The 20,218-nt window shown below is 41.0% G+C and overlaps 2 protein-coding genes and 1 pseudogene across 6 annotated transcripts in view; 1 reads left to right on the plus strand and 2 right to left on the minus strand.

The window, feature by feature from the left end:
• Ralgps2 (Ral GEF with PH domain and SH3 binding motif 2) overlaps window positions 1-20,218 on the minus strand; it is a 209,990-nt gene that overhangs the window by 106,454 nt on the left and 83,318 nt on the right. Inside the window, exon 1 of one of the 5 annotated variants that reach the window (XM_090340357.1) lies at window positions 17,542-17,686. The exons of 1 other annotated variant lie outside the window; for it this stretch is intronic. The gene's annotated coding sequence lies outside the window, so the exon portion shown is untranslated. Of the gene's footprint in view, window positions 1-16,744; window positions 16,949-17,503; window positions 17,687-20,218 lie in introns of those variants that run through there. 3 more of the 5 variants (XM_090340353.1, XM_090340354.1, XM_090340355.1) reach the window with 3 other exon arrangements.
• On the minus strand, window positions 7,343-8,540 carry LOC150057708 (protein mago nashi homolog). The gene is given in 2 exon segments (XM_090341602.1): window positions 7,343-7,563; window positions 8,522-8,540. Coding segments are annotated over 2 exon segments (240 nt in total).
• LOC150057709 (small integral membrane protein 8 pseudogene) lies at window positions 8,539-13,040 on the plus strand (annotated as a pseudogene).

The raw sequence follows: 20,218 nt of genomic DNA on the forward strand, positions 1-20,218 counted from the left end.
CTCCACTTCAAGCTTTTTTTGGTATGTGTGTGGTGAAGTAGGAGATAAAAGTCTCTGGGACTTTCTGCCAGGCTGGTCCAGAGCCACCATCTTCTTCAGATCTCAGACTCCTGATAGCTAGGTTACAGATGTGAGCCACTGGCAACCAGATAAAATCAAGATTCTTTTCTTTAATATAATCAAGCCTTCATACCTGTAGGTTCTGCCTTTGTACAATCACCCACCAAGGTGTAAAGTATTTGAAAAATTCTAGAAGTTCCAAAAATCCATACATTTCCTGCATAGAGAGCACATGCAAGTCCATGTAGATAAACTGATCTACTGGCATGTCTTGCTATATAGCCTCCTATCCTGTCCTGTCACAAATCTTCAGTTCTTAAGTCTTGTGGTTATTTTTTATACTGAATATGTCCAAATTTTTTTATTATACTGTTAACACAATATAACTACTTACACAGTATCTACTTACTATTAGGTATTATAAGTAACCATAGATTATTTAAACAAATATAGGAGGATTTACATAAATTACATGCAACTACTATACCGTTTTATAAGGGACTTGAGCAACTCACAATTATTCAATTTTTTTATTTTATAAGATCTCATTCATATCATGTAATCTGACAGTTTATACAATTCAATGATTTATAGAATATTCAAATATGTATAACTATAACCAAAGTTAATTTAGTACATTTCATTGTCTCAAAAAGAAATCCTTTATTAGTCCCATACCCTCTGCATAGCCTTAAGCTAGCTACAACTACACTACTTTCTGACTCTGTAAGACTTCCATTCTCTCTCTCTCTCTCTCTCTCTCTCTATATATATATATATATATATATATATATATATATATATATTTCTTTTTTTTTTGCCAGTCCTGGGCTTGAGCTCAGGGCCTGAGCACTGTCCTTGGACTCTCTCAAGGCTAGAGCTCTACCACTTGAGCCTCAGCACCACTTCCGGCTTTTTTCTATGAATGTGGTACCGTGGAATCGAACCTGGGTCTTCGTGCATGCTAGGCAAGCACTTTAACCACTAGGCCAAACTCCAGGCCCCAATCTATATATATTTTCTATAAAAACAATTATACAATATATGGTCTTCTTTAATTGGCTTCTTTCATCTAGTATAATATTTCCACAGCTCATTTATCCCTCTCCATTTCCTTTTCCCTCTTTTTTTGCCAATCCTGGAGCTTGATCTCAGGGCCTGGACACTGTTCTTGGGCTTTCTCAAAGCTAGCGCTCTACCACTTGAGCCAAAGCACCACTTCTAGCTTTTTCTATGTATGTGGTGCTGAATAATCAACTCAGGGCTTTGTGCATGCTAGACAAGTACTCTACCACTAGGCACACTCTAGGCTCTTTTTATTCTTTTCTATAGCTAATTGTTTCATTGTATGAGTATTCCATGTTTTGTTTGCCCATTCATCAGCTGATGAACATCTGGGTTATTTCTCATTTTTGTCTATTATGAGTAATGCTTCTAAATACACTGAAGTATGAGTTTTTGAGGTGACATGACATGATTTCTCTTGGTTATAAATCTAGGAAAGGAACTGCTGCACCATGTGGTATCTGTGTGTTTAATCGTCTGAAGAAGAGGTAGATCATATGCCAAATGAGGTGCATCATTTTACATTCCCACTGATATATGAAGATATCAATTTCTTAACATGCTTGCTATATTATTACTTAAGATTTTTTAGCTATCTTAGTGACATAATTTGGTATCTCATCCATATTTTATTTCATTTCCCTGATAACAGCAATCATAAACAAATTTCTATATGCTTACTATTTTTATGTCTTTCTCTGGAGAAATATTTTGATATTTTATATAGTCTAAATATGTGTACCATCAGATTGCTTGTATTTTTCCCCATTTTACAGCCTCTCTCTCTCCCCTATTTCTTTTGTTTACTCTGTCCTTTTCTCTTCTCCCTTTCCCTCCATCTCTCCCTCCTACCACTTTCCTCCAACCCTTTCTGCTTTTATTATTCTTTTAATAGGATTTCACATTTTGCCTGAGCAGCCAGAACAATGATCCTCCTACTTCCCATGTAGCTGTGAGGACAAGGCAAGGGTCATCCTAACATTTTATTGACTGAGATCGGGTGTGTGTGAGGGGGTGGGGGAAGAATCTCAAATGTTTTGCCAAGGCTGTTTCTCCTGACATCTGTCTCCAGGTAGCTTATGATTTCAGATGTCAGCTACCACATCTGGAGCTTCTCATTTTCTTGATAGTGCCCTCTAAAGCACAAGTGTTTGTGTGGGCACATACATCATACACATGCCCACACATGGGCCAGTGCGCTATTCCTAGAGCCTGAAGTCAGGAGCCTAGATGCTCACCTTGAGATTTTTCCCTACAGTCCTGGGGCTTGAACACTAGGTCTGGATGCTGTCCCTAAGCTTCTTTTGCTCAAGGTTAACCCTCTACACTTAAGCCACTGTGGCACTTACAGCTTTTTCTGAGTAGTTTATTGGAGTTAAGAATCTCATTGAAGATTAGGCGGCCACAGGTCTGTGGTTTAATATCTGGGTCCTCAGTTCTATTCCATTGGTCTTCAGGCCTGTTCTTGTGCCAGTACCAAGCTGTTTTGAGAATTATAGCTCTGTAATAAGAGTCTAAAGTTTGGAATTGAAATTCCTCCTGTTCTTTCTGCTAAGAAGTGTTTTTGCTATATGGGGTCTTTTATTATTCCATATGAAATATTGGATTGCCTCTTCTATTTCTTTAAAGAATGACATTGAGATATTCATGGGTATTGCGTTGAATTTGTAAATAGCCCTTGGCAAGATTGTCATTTTCACAATGTTGATGCTTCCAATTCAGGAGCATGGAAGGTTTTTCCATTTCCTTAGTTCTGCTTTAATTTCCTTTTTCAGTGTTTTAAAGTTTTCATCAAAAAGGTCCTTTACATTCTTAGTTAAGGTATTTCCTAGGTACTTTATTTTCTTTGAGGCTATTGTGAAGGGAGTTGCTTTCCTGATTGTTGCCTCGTTCCTCTCACTGTTGGCGTAGAGGAAGGCAGTTGATTTTTGAGGGTTAATTTTATAGCCTGCTACCCTTCCAAAGTTTTGAATCAGCTCAAGGAGCTTGGGAGTAGAGACTATAGGATTCTTTAAATACAGAATCATGTCATCTGCAAAGAGGGATAATTTTACTTCCTCTTTCCCTACTTGGATCCCCTTTATGCTTGCTTCTTGCCTTATTGCACTGGCTAGGAATTCTAATACTATGTTAAAGAGGAGTGGAGAGAGTGGGCATCCTTGTCTCATTCCTGATTTTAGAGGGAATGGCTTTAGCTTTTCGCCATTAAGTATAGTATTAGCTGTGGGTTTGTCATACACAGCCTTTATTATATTGAGGAATGTTCCATGGATTCCTAGTTTCTCCAGAGCTTTTAACATAAAGGGGTGTTGGATCTTGTCAAATGCCTTTTCCACATCTATTGAGACAATCATGTGATTTTTGTCCTTGCTCCTGTTGATGTGTTGAATTATATTAATTGATTTGCGTATGTTGAACGAGCTTTGCCACCCTGTGATAAATCCTGTTTGATCATAGTGTATAATTTTTTTGATAACTGTTGTAGACGGTTGGCCAGTATTTTGTTGAGAAGTTTTGCATTGATGTTCATCAAAGAAATAGGTCTATAGTTCTCTTTCTTTGATGAATCTCTGTCTGGTTTGGGGATGAGGGTTATACTGGCTTCACAGACCTATGGCCACCTAATCTTTGACAAGAGAGCCAAAAAAATAGAAGGGAAGAAAGATAGCCTCTTCAACAAGTTGTGCTGGCAGAACTGGTTAAGCACCTGCAGAAAATCAAAGTTGGATCCTTCTTTGTCACCCTGCACTAGAATTAACTCCAAATGGATCAAAGACCTGGAGGTAAAAGCTGACACACTGAAAACTTTACAAGAAGGAATAGGAGATACACTAGGCCTCCTTGGCACAGGTAGAAACTTTCTTAACAAGGACCAAGAATCACAACAAATCAGAGAAAGGCTGGATAAGTGGGACTGCATTAAACTGCAGAGCCTTTGTATGGCAAAGGACATAACTAATAAATTAATTAGGAAACCTACAGAGTGGGAGAAGATCTTCACCAACCATACAACAGACAAAGGCCTCATATCTAAAATATATCAACAGCTCAAAAAATTGAATCACTCCAAAACTAATCTCCAAAGTAACAACCACCCCATTAAAAAATGGGCCAAAGACTTAAAGAGAGACTTCTTTGAAGAAGAAACAAAAATGGCCTATAGACACATGAAGAAATGCTCAACATCTCTGGTCATAAAAGAAATGCAAATCAAAATGACGCTAAGATTCCACCTCACTCCAGTTAGAATGGCCAGGATCCGGAAAACGAATAACAACAGATGCTGGAGGGGATGTGGCCAGGAGGGATCACTACTACACTGTTGGTGGGAGTGCCAACTCATTCAACCACTATGGAAAGCAGTATGGCAGTGCCTCAAAAGGCTAAACATAGAGCTCCCCTATGATCCAGCAATTCCACTACTTGACATTTATCCAACCATCCAGAAACTAGGGCATACTAAATCCACTAGCACAACAATGTTCATTGCAGCATTATTCACCATAGCAAAGATATGGAACCAACCTAGATGTCCCTCAGTTGATGAGTGGATCAACAAGATGTGGTATTTGTACACAATGGAATTCTATGCTGCTGTCAGAAAAAACGACATCGCCCCATTTGTTAGGAAATGGAAAGACTTAGAAAAAATCATATTAAGTGAAGTAAGCCAGACTCAAAGGAACCTAAGCTCAATAGTTTCCCTCATTTGTCATAATCAGTAGAAACCTTGGGCTCTACTAGCAGAGATTTGCAATACAGCAAAACCTTGATATATAAGGCCATATAGTATGAAGCTAATTGAAAGGACCTCCAGGATATTGAAACAAAAGCCATATAATGAATGTTTGTTTTCCTTAATGTACTATGTTATCTCTCATCTCTTTTGCTGTCCCTTGGTTACATCATATTGTTACAGTATCTCACTTTGTTATCTGATATATTGGATATATTTGTATTTGGTTATTTAAAATTGGATAGGGAAGGGGGGAAAACAAGTTGAGGGGTGGGGGTGGGGGGAGGGTAATGGGGACCAATGTGAAAGGGTATCAATGTATGTGAATGTATCTGGCAAATATCATGTAACCTTTTTATTAATTACAATAAATATATATATATATATAGAATCTCACTGAAGGCTTGAACTCTGGCCTAAGCATTGTCTCTGAGTTCCTTTTGCTCAAGTCTAATGCTCTACCACTTGAGCCACAGTGCCACACTTCTAGCTTTTTCTGTGATTAATTGGAGATAAGAGTCTCATGGACTTCCCTGCCAAGACTAGCTTTGAATAGCAAGAATCCTCAGATCTCAGCCTCCTAAGTAGTAGGCACAGGTGACAATCTAGTTTTTACTTTTGATAAAGTCCAACTTGTCTTTTTTTGGGGGTGGGGTCTCACTATGATTATTCCAAAATCATGAAAATTTAGCCACTTTCTTGTATATGTGTTTCAGTTGAGACATATATACATATATATGAGACAAATAAGATGACTCAATTTACCTAAAAGTAGAGCACTGTTAAAGTACTTCAAGTTAATGGCAGTCTTCTGGTATAAGCATCCCTTTTAATGTTAATTTTTCCTCTAAATGAGCTAAAATGTTGGAGTCTAGGTGATTTAGTGCCCTAATTGACAGGTGTTAGGCCTTCATCCTTGTGCCCAGTTGCCTTGAAAAGAGTTATCAGCCAAGTAACCCCTATTTGACAGGTAGCTCAAATGCTTTCATGGAAGCCCAGCTGCTGTGAATATTCCACAGACAGCCTGAGGAAGCTATACAGCAACTGCTCACAGCTGCTTACTACAGAAGCACAACTTCAGCTCCAGAGGACCTTTTTTGAGCCACAACTGTTTAAAGCAGATTGTGCCACACTTTATGCCATCATAAACTTTGGAGAACTCTAGTGGCCTTTTTCACTCAGGCCATAGGGAAAGCACCTCCCCTGGTGGCCTAGCAGAAGGTCTATGATGGATACAAACCCAATCCCTTTATTGTGTTGTGACTGGTGGGAAATACTCCTTCACACACATCCTCTTCCTGCTATAAGCAGGCTGTTCACTTCAAATCAACTAGGAATAATGCGGCTGTGTTGCAATATTTGGCCCAAGAAAAGGCTTTTCTAAAGTGGTCTTTTCTTGCCTACTTTTGATCTTTATCATTGGTAAAACAGGCTGAGCTGGTAACATAAAGAACAGATAAGAGAAGTAGTGGAATACTTACAGAAGCACCAAAGGCAAAAAGTGGTAGCAGCAGAGGCAGCAATAGCAGCATCAGTACCATCGGTATAGCAAGAAGTGGCAGAAGAGATCCAGAGAACTGTCCAAAAAATGACAGTAAGCAAGCAGAAGTGGTGGAACAGATACAAAGATGATGGGCCCTAGTCTCTAGGAAGCTGCCAAGCTTTAAAGACCGAGAGCCCTATCACCCTATGGTGAACAGCTATAATATTTAGAGGCTGTAGGAGCAGAGGATCCCAACACCTAAGGCATGTCTAGGAGCCATGAACTCAAATCAAAGATGCTAGATTCCAAGGATCTCAATAGCTACCAATGGGGGCCTTGCACAATAGAGCCTTTACATTCAGGGCTTAGGACTGAAGGCTTAGAGTCTGCCAATTCAGCCCCCTAGGCTTTGGGCACTCAAGGGCTTAGCACTGCCAATGCTAAATACAGTAACTTCTTGCCTAACGATTTCTATACTGAGTGAAAAAAGGACAACAGACAGCTGATTGGTACATACATACCTTGAAGTGAAATTGCTGGATCAAATACTATACACACCTTTAGCAGATACTAAGAAAGAATTTTCCAAAATTGTTATATTTATCTTTAAACCTAGTGGTAATATCTGAGAGTTCCAAGTGCTCTCAACTTTGTATTTCAGACTTCTTCATTGATACTACTTTGATAAGTATGTAGTAAGGTTACACTGTAATTTTAATTTGGCATTGTAAGTACTTTTTCCCCTTGACCATTTGATCCAGTCTTTTAAAAAATATACAAATCAATATGAAAAATTACAGGCAACTCTGTTTTAAACCAGTGGGTGAAAGACTGGACCAGGAATTTGCCAAAATGAATTCTCTAAATGATTAAGGTGAAAAAGTACTTACTTATTAAAGACAGTCATTTACAATCATTTTGTATTATAGTCATTTTGCCCAATATACACAAAATTTCCTGATAATGGTGAACTACTTCCCTCCGCCACCAGGTCCAAACTAATATTCAGTCCAGATTGGCTTAATTTTGAAGTGTAATCCAGTAAGACTGAACACTAAACACTTCAGGTCCTGAACACAATAATAAAATACTCATAAGAATTCTAGATTATTTCCACACTACTCAGTCATGGGGAGGTCATAAAGTTTCATCCTCTTTGGATCACTATCATCAATTATTCTCTTCAGTTCCTCAATCACATTTTTGTGTACATAAACCTCTTCAGATAATTTTTGTAACTGCTATTGTCAGCATATCTCAACTTCCCCGTTGAGCCAGCACTCAAAACAGAACTTGCCTTTTTGGCCTATGTATTAACAAAAAGTCACTTCCATGGTCTGCCAAAAGCAACTAGAACCAAACTTTAGCTCATGGTGGCCAGCACCATACCTGGTACTGATGAGAGGTATATATATAATATATATATTATATATATACTCTCTCAATACAAGTCCAATGTCAGATTTAAGTACTGCACCTTTCCAATATAGTTTGTCTTTTTGTTCTTTTAACTGTATTCTTTAGTTATGTGCCAGTTGCTCAAATATATAATCCTAAAACTTGGAAGACTAAGAACAAAGAGTATCACAGTTTAAGGCCACATTTTTCTCAACTCATAGTAGAGTACAGTGGTACATGCCTGTCATCTCAAGCTAATCCTATCTAAATTGGGAGGGAAAGGATATAAAAGGCTAGCCCAGACATAAAAGTTTACATGACTTCATCTCTATGGGAAAAAGCTGGCCATGGTGACAAGCACCTGTAATCCCACCATTGACATAAAGCCTCTAAGTAGGCAGCCAGGTAGAAGTGAGACCCCATCCTAAAAATAACCAGTGAACCTAATTCATCACATTCGCAGAGCCAAAGACAAGAACTACGTGGTCATCTCAATATATGAAGAAAAAAAAACCTTCAACAAAATCCAACATCCATTCATGTCAAAAGAAGTTAGGAATAGAAAGAACAATAATAACACAGACTATATATGACAGGTCAACAGCCAATACCATACTGAATGGTGAAAAAGTAAAACCATTTTCTCTAAAATCAGGAACAAGGCAAGTATGTCCCCTTTCCACTCTACAATCAACTCCTAGAATTCCTAGCCAGAACAGTAAGACAAGAAGGCTAAGACATAAAAGGCATACACACAGGAAAAGAAAAAGTCAAACTACCCCTCTTTGTGGATGACATGATCTTAAATCTAAAGGACCCAAAAGACTCCATCCCCAAGCTCCTAGAGCTGATTGATAACTTTGGCAAAGCAGCAGGATACAAAATAAACCAACAAAAATTAGTAGCCTCCCTGTTCATGAACAATATACAAGCAGAGAGGGACATGAGGAAAACAAATCCATTGTCAATAGCCTCAAAAAATGTATCTGTGAATAAACAAAACCTATGAAGACTATACAAATTAGAGTGTAGCCTAATGGTAGTGTCTGCCTAGCATGCACCAAACTCTGGATTTGATTCCTTAATACCACAAACACAGAAAAGCTGGAAGTAGAGTGCTAGCCTTGAGAATGCTCAAGGGCAGTGCCCAGCCCCCCCCCACCACCACTAAGTTCAAGCACCAGGACTGACAAAAATAAAAAAAAAAAAAGACTATACAATTTGAAGAAAGAAATCAAAGACAATCATGGATAGGTAAAACTAATATTTATAAAATGGCCATAATGCCAAAAATGTTCTACAAATTTAATGCAATAAAGTTCTTTGCTGAGATAGAGAAAACAATCCAAAAATACATATGGAAAAACAAAAAGGTTGACTAGCCAGAGCAATTCTAGGCAAAAAAAAAAAAAAAAAAAAAACCAACAACCCATAATGCTGGTGGTATCACATTCTCAGATTTCATAATGCTGGTGGTATCACATTCTCAGATTTCAAGCTCTACTACAGAATTGTAATAATAAAAATACCTTGGTACTGGCACAGAAATAGACCTGAAGATCAATGAAACAGACTAGAAGACCTGGAAATAAAGCTATATACTTACTGTTATCTGGTATCTGATAGGAGCCAAAGACAGAGTGGAAAGAAGATAGTCTCTTCAATAATTATTGGTAGGAAAACTGGGCATCCATATGCAGAAAACTAAAAGCGGATCTCTGTCACCATGCATGAATATCAACTCAAAGTGGATCAAAGACCTCAATGTCAGCCTTGAAACTTTGAAATTAGTGAAAGAGGGAGTAGGAAAAACACTAGAACTCAGAAGCATGGGCAGAAACTTTCTGAAAAGATTCCCAGGGGCACGGCAGATAGGAGATTTGACAAATGGGACTACAGCAAAATAAAAAAGATTCTACACAGTGAAGGACATGGTTATTTAAACTAGAAAGGAAGCAAGCTGGGGCTGGGAGTTTGGCCTAGTGGTAGAGTGCTTGCCCAGCATGCATGACGACCAGGTTCGATTCCTCGGTACTACATACATAGAAAAAAGCCAGAAGTGGGCTGAGGCTCAAGTGGTAGAGCTCTAGCCTTAAGAAAGTCCAAGGACAGTGCTTAGGCTCTGAGCTCAAGCCCAGGACTGGCAAAAAAAAAAAAAAAGGTAGCATACAACCTAGGAGAATATCTTTATCAACAATATATCTGGCAAAGCCAAATATCCAAAATATACGAAGAGCTCAAGAAGTTAATCTTTCCTAAAACTAATAAACCAATTACTAAATGGGCAAAGGAGCTAAACAGAGACTTTTCAGAATAAGAAAGAATGGCAAATAAACATGAGAAAATGGTCAACATCCTTAGCCATAAGGAGAGTGGAAGTCAAAAGCTTGAGAGTTCATCACACCCCAGTTAGGTTGGCCAACATTGAGAACTCAAAAAATGACAAAGGCCAGTAGGATTATAGAAAAAAAGGTTGGTGGGAATATTAACCTGTACAACCCATCTGGTCAATAAGTCTAGAGATTCCTTAAAAACCTAAACATAGAGCTGGGCACCAATGGCTCAAGCTTGTAATCTTAGCTACCCAGGAGGCTAAAATCTGAGGATCATGGTTCAAAGCCAGCTAGGGCATGAAAGTCTGTGAGACTTTTTTTTTTTTTTTGGTTTGGTCAGTTGTGGGGATTGAACTATGGGCCTGAACTCTGTCCCTGAGCTCTTCAGCTCAAGGCTGGCACTCTACCACTTAAACCACAGTACTACTTCCAGTTTTCTAGTGGTTACTTGGAGATAAGAGTCTCAAGGACTTTAGTGCCTAGGTTGTCTTTGAACCTCCACCAGCTTTTTGAGGCTCTCATCTCCAGGTAACCACCAAAAAAACAGCTTCTGTGAGACTCTTCAATTAACCACTAGAAAACTAGGAGCAGCACTGTGGCTCAAAGTGGTGGAGCTCAGGGACAGCATCCAGGCCCAGAGTTCAAGCCCTGCCACCAAAAAACAACAAAAAAAAATCATAAACAGATATTTCCTATGACCCAGTCATTCCACTCCTGGGCATTTACTCAAAACATTACATGTCAGGATACCATAAAGGCACCTGCACATCCAGGTTCCTTACTCCACTATTCACAATAGCTAAGCTATGGAAACAGCTCAGATGCCCAACAACAGATGAGTAGATCCAAAAAATGTGTTACCTATAACACAATGGAATTGTACACAGTGATTATAAACAATGTTATTTTCAAGGAATGGATGGACCTAGAACAAATCATATTAAGTGAAGACAAGCTCAGAAATACAAATGGCACAAATTTTCTCTCATATGCAGAAGATAGGTCTAATACACACTGGAACATGATAAATTATGCAGGACTCTAGACACTGACACAGTAAGACCAAAGGAGGATATTCCCAGGAAAAAAAAACACAAAAGCATATATACATCTCATCATATAAAATAATATTTATTGGAATCAACTACAAGAAATGGAAACAAGTTTATTTTTTTCATTGCTATTTTTCTTTTCTTTTTGTTTTGTTTGTTCGCTAATCTGTCTTTGGAAGGGTAAAGAGGGGGCACAGAATGGAAAAGGGGTGAACAAATGCAGCAGTGGTACTCAGTAGACACTATGTTGAAAATAAAGCTACACAACTTTCAGGTGGAGACAGGAGGGCAAAACTGGGATAGAGAGAGAGAGAAAGTGACATTGTCCAAAAAGAAATGTGCTTATTACCTGACTTATATAACTGTAATCCCTATGTTTATTATAACTTTTTTAAAAAGGGGACTGGGGTATGGGGGCAAGGGGAAAAGCCAGGTGCCAATGGCTCATGCCTGTAATCCTAGCTACTCAGGAGGCTGAATCTGAGATCCTGGTTCAAAGGCAGCCTCGGTACCATGAGATCCTTATCTCCAATTAACCTCTCAAAAACCAGAAGTGATGCTATGGCTCAAAGTGGTAGATCACTAGTCTTAGCTAAAGAACTGAGAGACAGGAGACAGGGGACAGGGGACAGGGCACAGAGCACAGGACTCCAGGACCCAGGACCCAGGCCCTAAGTTCAAGCCCCATGACAACAAAACAAAAAGAAACTGGCAAATCAAACTGATCAGTGGAGGGAGAGCTGCATCATAGCTAAGTAGGGTTTAACTCAGAAGACCTCTATTAATATAGCAAATCCTATTAGCAGATTAATGGAGAAAATACATATGATCATGTCTACCAACAGAAAAATTGAAATTCAAACAAAAATTGAATTCACTTATTTTATTGCTTTAAAACCTCAGAAAACACTAGAAAGTATTTATTAATTCATAAAAGCCTTAAGTTTTAAAGAACCTTAAAGTTGCCTTCAGTTACATGATAAAAACCAATAGTAAAACATTATACTTCATAAAGTTTTCAGAAGTAGTCATTATTAAAAGTCATGAACAGAAATTTCAGTTTCTTCTCTCTGATGAAACTAGTGTTGCATGATAATCACAATATACAACCCTATTTCAATCCTCTCTTTCATACTATTGTCTGTTCTTTTCTCAAATGTGTTACTCCCATTCCTCTGTACTCTCAATTGATGACCCTGATTATCTATAACTAGAATAGAAACCATCAAACCAGCACCATCATATTTTTAATCATATATTCATTGTCCCAAATCTCCTATTTCTGTAATAACTCTCTATTAAAAAAAAAAAGGATATGCTAGGGCCTAGGAATGTGGCTTAGTGGTAGAATGCTTACCTATCATGCATGAAGCCCTGAGTTAAGATTCCTTTACCACACCAACAAAAAAGCCCAAAGTGGCACTGTGGCTCAATTGATAAAAGTGCTAGCCTTGAGCAAAAGAAGCTCCAGGACAGTGCCCAGGCTCTGAGTTCAAACAAAAAAATTAATAATAATAATAGGATTCATGTTCATAAATCTTATTCTCAAAAACTTGTACCAGCCAGCGTGCAAAGGAGTTGACCCTGAAGAAGATAATAAGTCATTGACAGTCAAAATGTCTTTCTTCAGCTCCTGAGCCTCCATCATCTAAAAAGGAACAACCAAAGAGAAAGACTTTCCAAACGCAGGGCTCAGAGGAGTTTGCACAACAACCTTATTTCGAGGTGTGAATCCAGAACTCTTCATTAAACCTAACAAACCAGTAATAGCTTTCGGGTTGGTAATCCTTTCACTCTGCGTGGCTTACCTTGGTTAACTACATGCAATACAAGACAATAAGAAGGGCCTCTACGAAGCTATTAACAGTGAAGGACATAGTTATATGAGAAGGAAAACGTCTAAAGGGGATTGAAGTACTGATCCCTGCAGATAGAACTTCATTAGAACCTTCCACTGGAAGGCGTTGTGATTGAACACAATCATATTTTGTGTTATATAAAATGTTAAAATGCAGTTGCCACCAGTCTACTGTAGAAATATGTCCTGCTACAGCTAGCAATTGCTACCTCACTCTTTCCCCACAGATTCTGCCAGTATTCCCTATTCCCATCCTCTTGTAAAAGTGCCTTAAGGATAGAAATTATTCTTGTTAATTGTTGTGTTCTGCAAAATAAAAATATCTAGCACTGTTAAAAAAAAACAACAAAACTTGTACCGTTAAAAATGAACTCAAACTACTTATGTTTATTTTATATAGTAAAAGAAGGCAGTACTTTGAGAAAATAAGCTCAATTTCAACTGATAGTTTAAGGTTTAAAAGCTATTTAGCAATTTCTGGGAAAAGGCTGGGAGTTTGGCCTAGTGGTAGAGTGCTTGCCTAGCATGCATGAAGACCAAGGTTTGATTCCTTGGTACCACATACATGGGGGGGGGGGGAGTGGAAGTGGTGCTGTGGCTCAAGTGGTAGAGCTCTAGCCTTGAAAAAGCCAAAGGACAGTGTTCAGGCCCTGAGTTCAAGCCCCAGGACTGGTAAGAAAAACTTCTGGAAAAAGGGCCAGGAGTTTGGCCTAGTGATAGAGTGCTCACCTAGCACACACAAAGGCCCAGGTTCGATTCCTTGATACCACATACATAGAAAAAGCCCAAAGTGGTGCTGTGGCTCAAGTACTGGAGCTCTAGCCTTGAGAAAGCCCAAGGACAGTGCCCAAAAGCCCAAGGACAGTGCCCAAGTCCTGGGTTCAAATCCCAGGAGTAGCAAAAAAAATTTTTTCTGGAAGAAAACACTGAAGGTGTACTAAATGCTGAAATCATATATGTCACAGATGACTTGAACTGGAGATCACATTCTTGAAAGAACTACAAAAATTTGGGGTTGCTTACAAGCAGCTTGCTTACCATTTCTGAACTCTAGTTTCTCATCTAACACAGAGATAATAATGCTTAGTTTCACTGTTATTTACTGACAGTCCTGCCAAGTGGAATAACATTTTAAAAAGCTTTCAAATCAGCCAAGACCTATTATGTGTGTTATATATTAACCACAATGGAAAAACAATCACTTTCAGACATTTTTTTCTAATTTTAACAATGATTATTCAATCCTGTGAAACAATGGAGCACCAATTCACTTCTTAAAAAGTGAAACTTAGGGGCCAAGAGTTTGGCCTAGTGGTAGAGTACTTGCCTTGCATGCACGAAGACCAGGGTTTGATTCCTCGGTACCACATACATAAAAAAGCCAAGTGGTGCTGAGGCTCAGGTGGTAGAGCTCTAGCCTTGAGAAAGTCCAAGGACAGTGCTCAGGCCCTGAGCTCAAGCCCAAGACTGACCAAAAAAAAAAAAAAAAAAAAGTCAAATTAAAAAAAAAATTTGCCTTATATCTTCCAGAAGAACATTTTCAATATACACCTATATAAAACACATAGAATACAATTTAATGACAATGTAAGCTATGCACCATCTGATTTCAGGTAGAACATTTATTTTGTATGCTTGGAAACCAAATATAGTGGGTATAAACAGAAGCATACACACACACACACACACACACACACACACACACACAAATACACACACATTTACATACATATTTTGGGCCAGTGCTGGGGCTAGAACTCAGAGCCTGAACCTTAGGCTTTCTCAAAGATAGCACTCTACCACTTCAGCGTCAGCACCACTTCCGGTTTTTCCTGTGTTTGTGGTACCCAAAAGTCAAACATAGGGCTTCACGTGTGCCAGGCAAATACTCCACCACTATGCCATACTCCAAGCCCCAAGAAGCATATTTTTTAAACTGTCTTATTGCTTCTGTTCTTCTTTCTATTCTAATGTCCTTCCTTCATCAAAAGACATCAGAAGAGGGCTAGAAATGTGGCTTAGTTGTAAAGCACTTGCCTAGCATGCATGAAGCCCTGGGTTCGATTCCTCAGTACCACCTAAACAGAAAAAGCCAGAAGTGGCACTGTGGTTCACGGTAGAGTGCTAGTCTTGAGCAAAAGGAGCTCAGGGACAGGGCCCAAACCCTATTTCATTGGCCAAAAAAAAAAAGACATCAGAAGAGTTCCTACTTAAATTTTCAAACAGATTTGTCAACTTGATATCTAAGCTCCATGAAGGCACAGTTTTCTTCCCCCACTGTATACGGCAACATCTAAGGATTGACACCAAGTAGGTACTTAGTATGTATATGAACAAAATGAAGAACTGAATGCAGGGAGCTGGTGGTTCATGGCTGCAATCCTAGCCACCCAGAAGGCTGGCATCTGAATATCAAGGTTCAAAGTCAGCCAAGCAGAGAAACCAAGAGTCTCTTATCGCCAATTTTAGCAATTCAGAAGCTAGAAGAGAAGGTAAGTGGCCAAGGTGATAAAGCATCAAAAGAGTGAAGGACACCAAAATGCCACAAGAGTACACGTGCGCATATACACACACATATACACACACACACACACACAGAATGAATAAATGAATATGCTGTACCTCTGTTTAACAGAACAATTTCACTTATTGCCATCATTCCAGTTGAGGGAGTAACTGTAGAAAATGAATTACTCAACTAGTAACATAGTAAGCTGAAAAGGATTTATTAGGTATTTAAATACACATAAATGCATTACTCACATCTATCTGATTCAAAGCCAATTTTACAATTGCATTATCTTAGAAAATTTAGATGTATTCTAATATTACAAATCAACATCCAAACGTGCATTACAATTTTGAGAAACAAGCAGCTATCTTCAAATTTTTGTTGCAATCCGATATAAAGAGGCACAGTATTTTGAAATATAAAATTTCTTAAATCAGAGAATGGTGGACTATAATGGGAAAGGATAGACCTACCATTTCAACATTATTTGAAAACAATAGTAAGTTAAAAATTACATTTAAATTATGTGTTCAAAAATGCCATCTAATGAATTTCCTTACACTTGATTTACAGACCTGGCTAAAAGTTATTTTCCAGTCTAAGGGCTACATGATCAACTTCTTGACTACAAAGCTTAGAGGTTATTTTTATTAAAATAATGAGTTCCCTCACAATTCTAATGACTAGGACAAGATATTCAGCAATAACTAATACACTTATTATATTTGATTCTAGAGCCTTCACAAGCATAATTATCTGGGTGGAACAGACTTCCTTCATGGGTCGCAAGCTATGATCTATGTATCACAGCAATACTCTACATGTACAGATTACGAAATTCTTATGGTCATCTTCAAAGACTTGACCGTGAGTCCATCTGCTGGTGAACATTTTTTTTAAGTCCATACATAAACAAGCACAAACACTGGTACGAAAACAAAGCTCTCTATGGCAACTAAGGAGTAAGGGGAAGTAGGCGGAACCCAGGGCAAAAATACAAGATAAAGCTCAATTAACTGCTCCCACTCGTTTTTTCACTCCAGGATCTTAAAACAATGGGCGTAAGGTACTTCTTTCTGAGCGCTTTCAGATCTGAAATTTTGCATGTCAACTGCTCCTCCTCCTGGGCAGCCACCAGCGTCCTTTCTTTCTTCCACCGCCCTCACCCCTCCCAGCTCACACGAATTAACGTTTGTACTAAGGTACCTCCTACCGGCCCGCAGCGTCTCCCAAACACGCCCACGTACCCTGAAACCGGCCTGCGTCTGCAGCGCGCAGCCACCGGGGAGCAGCTTCGCGGGGAGCAGGTGGGGAGGCGGGGGTCCGCTCCGCACGGGCTCAGGCTCTTCTCCACCGCCCTACTCGGAGGCCCGACCTTCTCCCAAATCGCCCCCGAAGCGCGGCGTTTACGAGCGTGCCCAGCCCGACACGGCGCTGGAATTCCGGATATTTACACCCAGATAGCGCGGCTTCGCGAGTGTTTGGCCAGACACGTCCGGCATCTCCTCCGGTGTCCGCACGCCGCGCTCGCGGCGGCCGACAAGCCGACCTCCGGCTGCGTCCGCAGGGCGGCGGCGGCGCCCCGCAACAGGTCACGACGACCGCCGGCGGCCACCCTCCGCGGCCAGGCCTCCAGGGTGCCAGCCGCCCGGGCCAGGGGAGGGGGTGTGGCCGGCTCGGCGGGTCCCCGCGGGGCTGCCGAGGTCGGGCTCACCTGAAGGCAGGCACAGCCGCCGTCAGCACCGCGCGGGAGGCGTCCGAGAGCCTCCGCCACTTCGGAGAAGACGGAGCCAGGCGGGCTCCGAAGGTCTCCTGCGCCCCGGGCCGCGGCTCCCCACAGCCGCCCGGGACTGGGAGGGGGAGGCGCGGCCCCCGCCGCCTGACCTCCGCAGCCCTCCCGCGCCGGAGGGGCCCCGCAACCAGCAGAGCAGCACCGCACAGCGCCGCATCGTCCGAGCCGCCGCCATTCCCCGCGCAGCCCGCTCGGGGGGTCGCAGCGCGCTCACCTTCCTTCCCCCGCACCGCCCGCCGCCTCAGCACCGACCTGTACGGCCGCGGCCGCCACCTCTGAAGATGGAAGGGCGACGCCGGCCTCGCGTTCCACCACCGCAACCGCCGAGGGTAGCGCCCGGCGAGCCGAGCAGCCGGCGCCTCTCATTCAGCGCCCGCCGCTGGCGCTCGGGGGAGGGAAGTGCGCGGGATCCACCCCGTCCGCGCGGGGGTGGGGGAGGAGAGCGAGCCTAGCGGGGGCGCGCGTCGGCGGGGCGGGGCGGGGCGGGGGCGCGCGCGCACCGACCGAGCGCGGCCGCGCGCGACCCCGAACGCTGGGCCAGCTCAGGGGCTCTCCCCGCCGCTTTGTAGTGGTCGCGCGGCCGCCAGGCCGAGACCAACTGCCTCCGCCCGCGCCTCCAGCCGCAGCCCCACCGCACAGCGCCTGCCGCGGGGAGAGGCTCCACCCTCGGGGACGGACAGGTGGGCGGCGGTCCGACCCCCGCTCCCACGCCGGACCTCCGCGGTGCAACCCCCTGGGGTTTCTGGCCTCCCTGCACCCCACCTTGAAGGCTGAAGAGCAAAGTCGGGAGCCCACGCTTGGCCCCGGGACCCGATATCCAGCTCCAAATGTGACCCCTCCCTAACACAGGGTCGTAAATCACGGGGGTCAGTTCTCTCCCACATTAAGGTTCCGGAAGTGCTGGAAGGACGCCTCTGTGGGTGTTAGGCTGGGTACTAGAGCTGGCTTACTGAACAAATGACAGCAATTTGGCATCCGCCTGCCTCAAGGTTAATGAGTTCCAGAAGATCAGTAGTTTCACATCACTGCAAAACACACGACTTAAAAAAAAAAAACTATTAAATAATTCCTACAATGAAAGCGGGATGAATTTGATATAAGCGGTGGGAGGACTTAGGGGTGGCCTACTTAAAATCATTTGATGCAGTGTGGCTATGTGGAAAGCTTTCTGTGCAGCCACCTTTGTGTATGCTAGCAGTCTTTAGACCATTTGGTTATTTGATGATCTGCGGGCCTTTTTTTTTTTTTCTCTCGTTCTCTAGGCAGCAGGTAGTAGAAGGTAGAACGAGAACCCTTTTGGGTTTTATTTTTATTAAAATCCCATTGGGTTTTGTTCCTCCCTTTACTAACTACTGAACCCATCATGTATAAGAGAGCTATTTTATCGTTGGTACTTTCTGCCATAGTCTTACTCCAGTTGAGAAAGCTACCATACCCTTTCAGCCCCCTTCTCTCAGTTAGTTCTTTAACTCACCTCATCCAAATGTAAGTTAACAGCCACAAAACAAGAATAGGTTAACTATTCAATGTTTCATTTGTTTGCAAGAGCCAGTACAGAAGCTTGAATTCAGGGCCTTGTCTTTTTTCACTCAAGGATGGTGCTCTACCACTTGAATCATACTTCCACTTCTGGCTTTTCAATGATTAACTGATAATAAGAGTCTCAGGGACTTTTCTCAAGTGTCTTCCAGGGCCTTCAATGGTTAATTCTCAGATCTCTGCCCCCCCCCCAGTAGCTGGCATTATAGGTGAGCTACCAGAACCTGCCATATGTTTCATTTTTTTAAATTCACTTTTACTAAAAAACAAAAAACACTAGGGGCCAGGAGTGTAACCTAGTGGTAGAGTGCTTTCCTAGCATGCATGAAGCCCTGGGTTCAATTCCTCAATACCACATAAACAGAAAAAGCCAAAAATGGTACTGTGGCTCAAGTAGTAGAGTGCTAGCCTTGAGAAGGCAAGCTCAAGGACAATGCTCAGGCCCTGTGTTTAAGCCCCAGGCCTGGCCAAAAAGAAAAAGAAAGATGTCAAGTGCAAATTAAGAAAAAAAAAGGAAGGAGTAAACAATTGATTTTTTTTAAAAAGCAAAATGAATAAGCAGTTAGAAAAAGCCCCCTTAGTTAGGGTTATTGAGTTTGGCAAATGTTTACTCTTTTTATAATGTTAGTAAGAGATTAAGGAATAGGCAGTTGGCTGCATACCAGCAATAATACCTACAGCGATTTATATGTACATATAGATACTGTTACCACAAATAATTAACTGCTCTTAAGAAATAGAACACTTTACCTGACTTATAAAATGTAGCTCCTCTGTATAGGACCTTAATAATAATGATAAAATTATATTTAAAATAGAAAGCTTAGGAACATAAAAGTTATATCTGTACAAAAGTCTTGCAATTCAACTTGAATTAGGGTTTTATAAAAACAGATGTGCCTGTGTTCCTACAGCTTCCAATAAGTTCACAGTTTACTGTAAAAGCAGTGAAGTTTTCCTTTGGACTTTGAAGAGAAGCCATTTGATTCAAGAGTTCAGCCACAGATACACTAATTTCTTGTGCCTACTTTATTTCTGAGCTTGGAATAATTACTCCAAATTTGTTTATTAACCTTGAGTTTTGTTAAGTTCAAATTTCCGCTCCTAATTAAGAATTTGTATACAAAAAATATAGAAACATGTTCATTTCAGTGCCCTTTATGTAAATGAAAGCAAAGACTACTAGCACTAAATTTTCTTTACCCGAGCACTTAGAGCAGTTAAATTCTGTATGTCACTTTATGGAATCAATCTGTTTTTGGCAAAAGACAAGCAATAGGTAAAGTCTTATTGTAACAAGCTAATGTATAAAATAGAGAAGTTTCTACCATTATAATAAAATACAAATCAATAAAAATTCAATATGCCCAAAAGTCACTTCAGAGAAATC

The sequence above is a fragment of the Megascapheus bottae genome, chromosome 10, assembly GCF_031878675.1.
Source record: "Megascapheus bottae isolate mThoBot1 chromosome 10, mThoBot2.hap1, whole genome shotgun sequence".
NCBI classification, from domain to species: domain Eukaryota; kingdom Metazoa; phylum Chordata; class Mammalia; order Rodentia; family Geomyidae; genus Megascapheus; species Megascapheus bottae.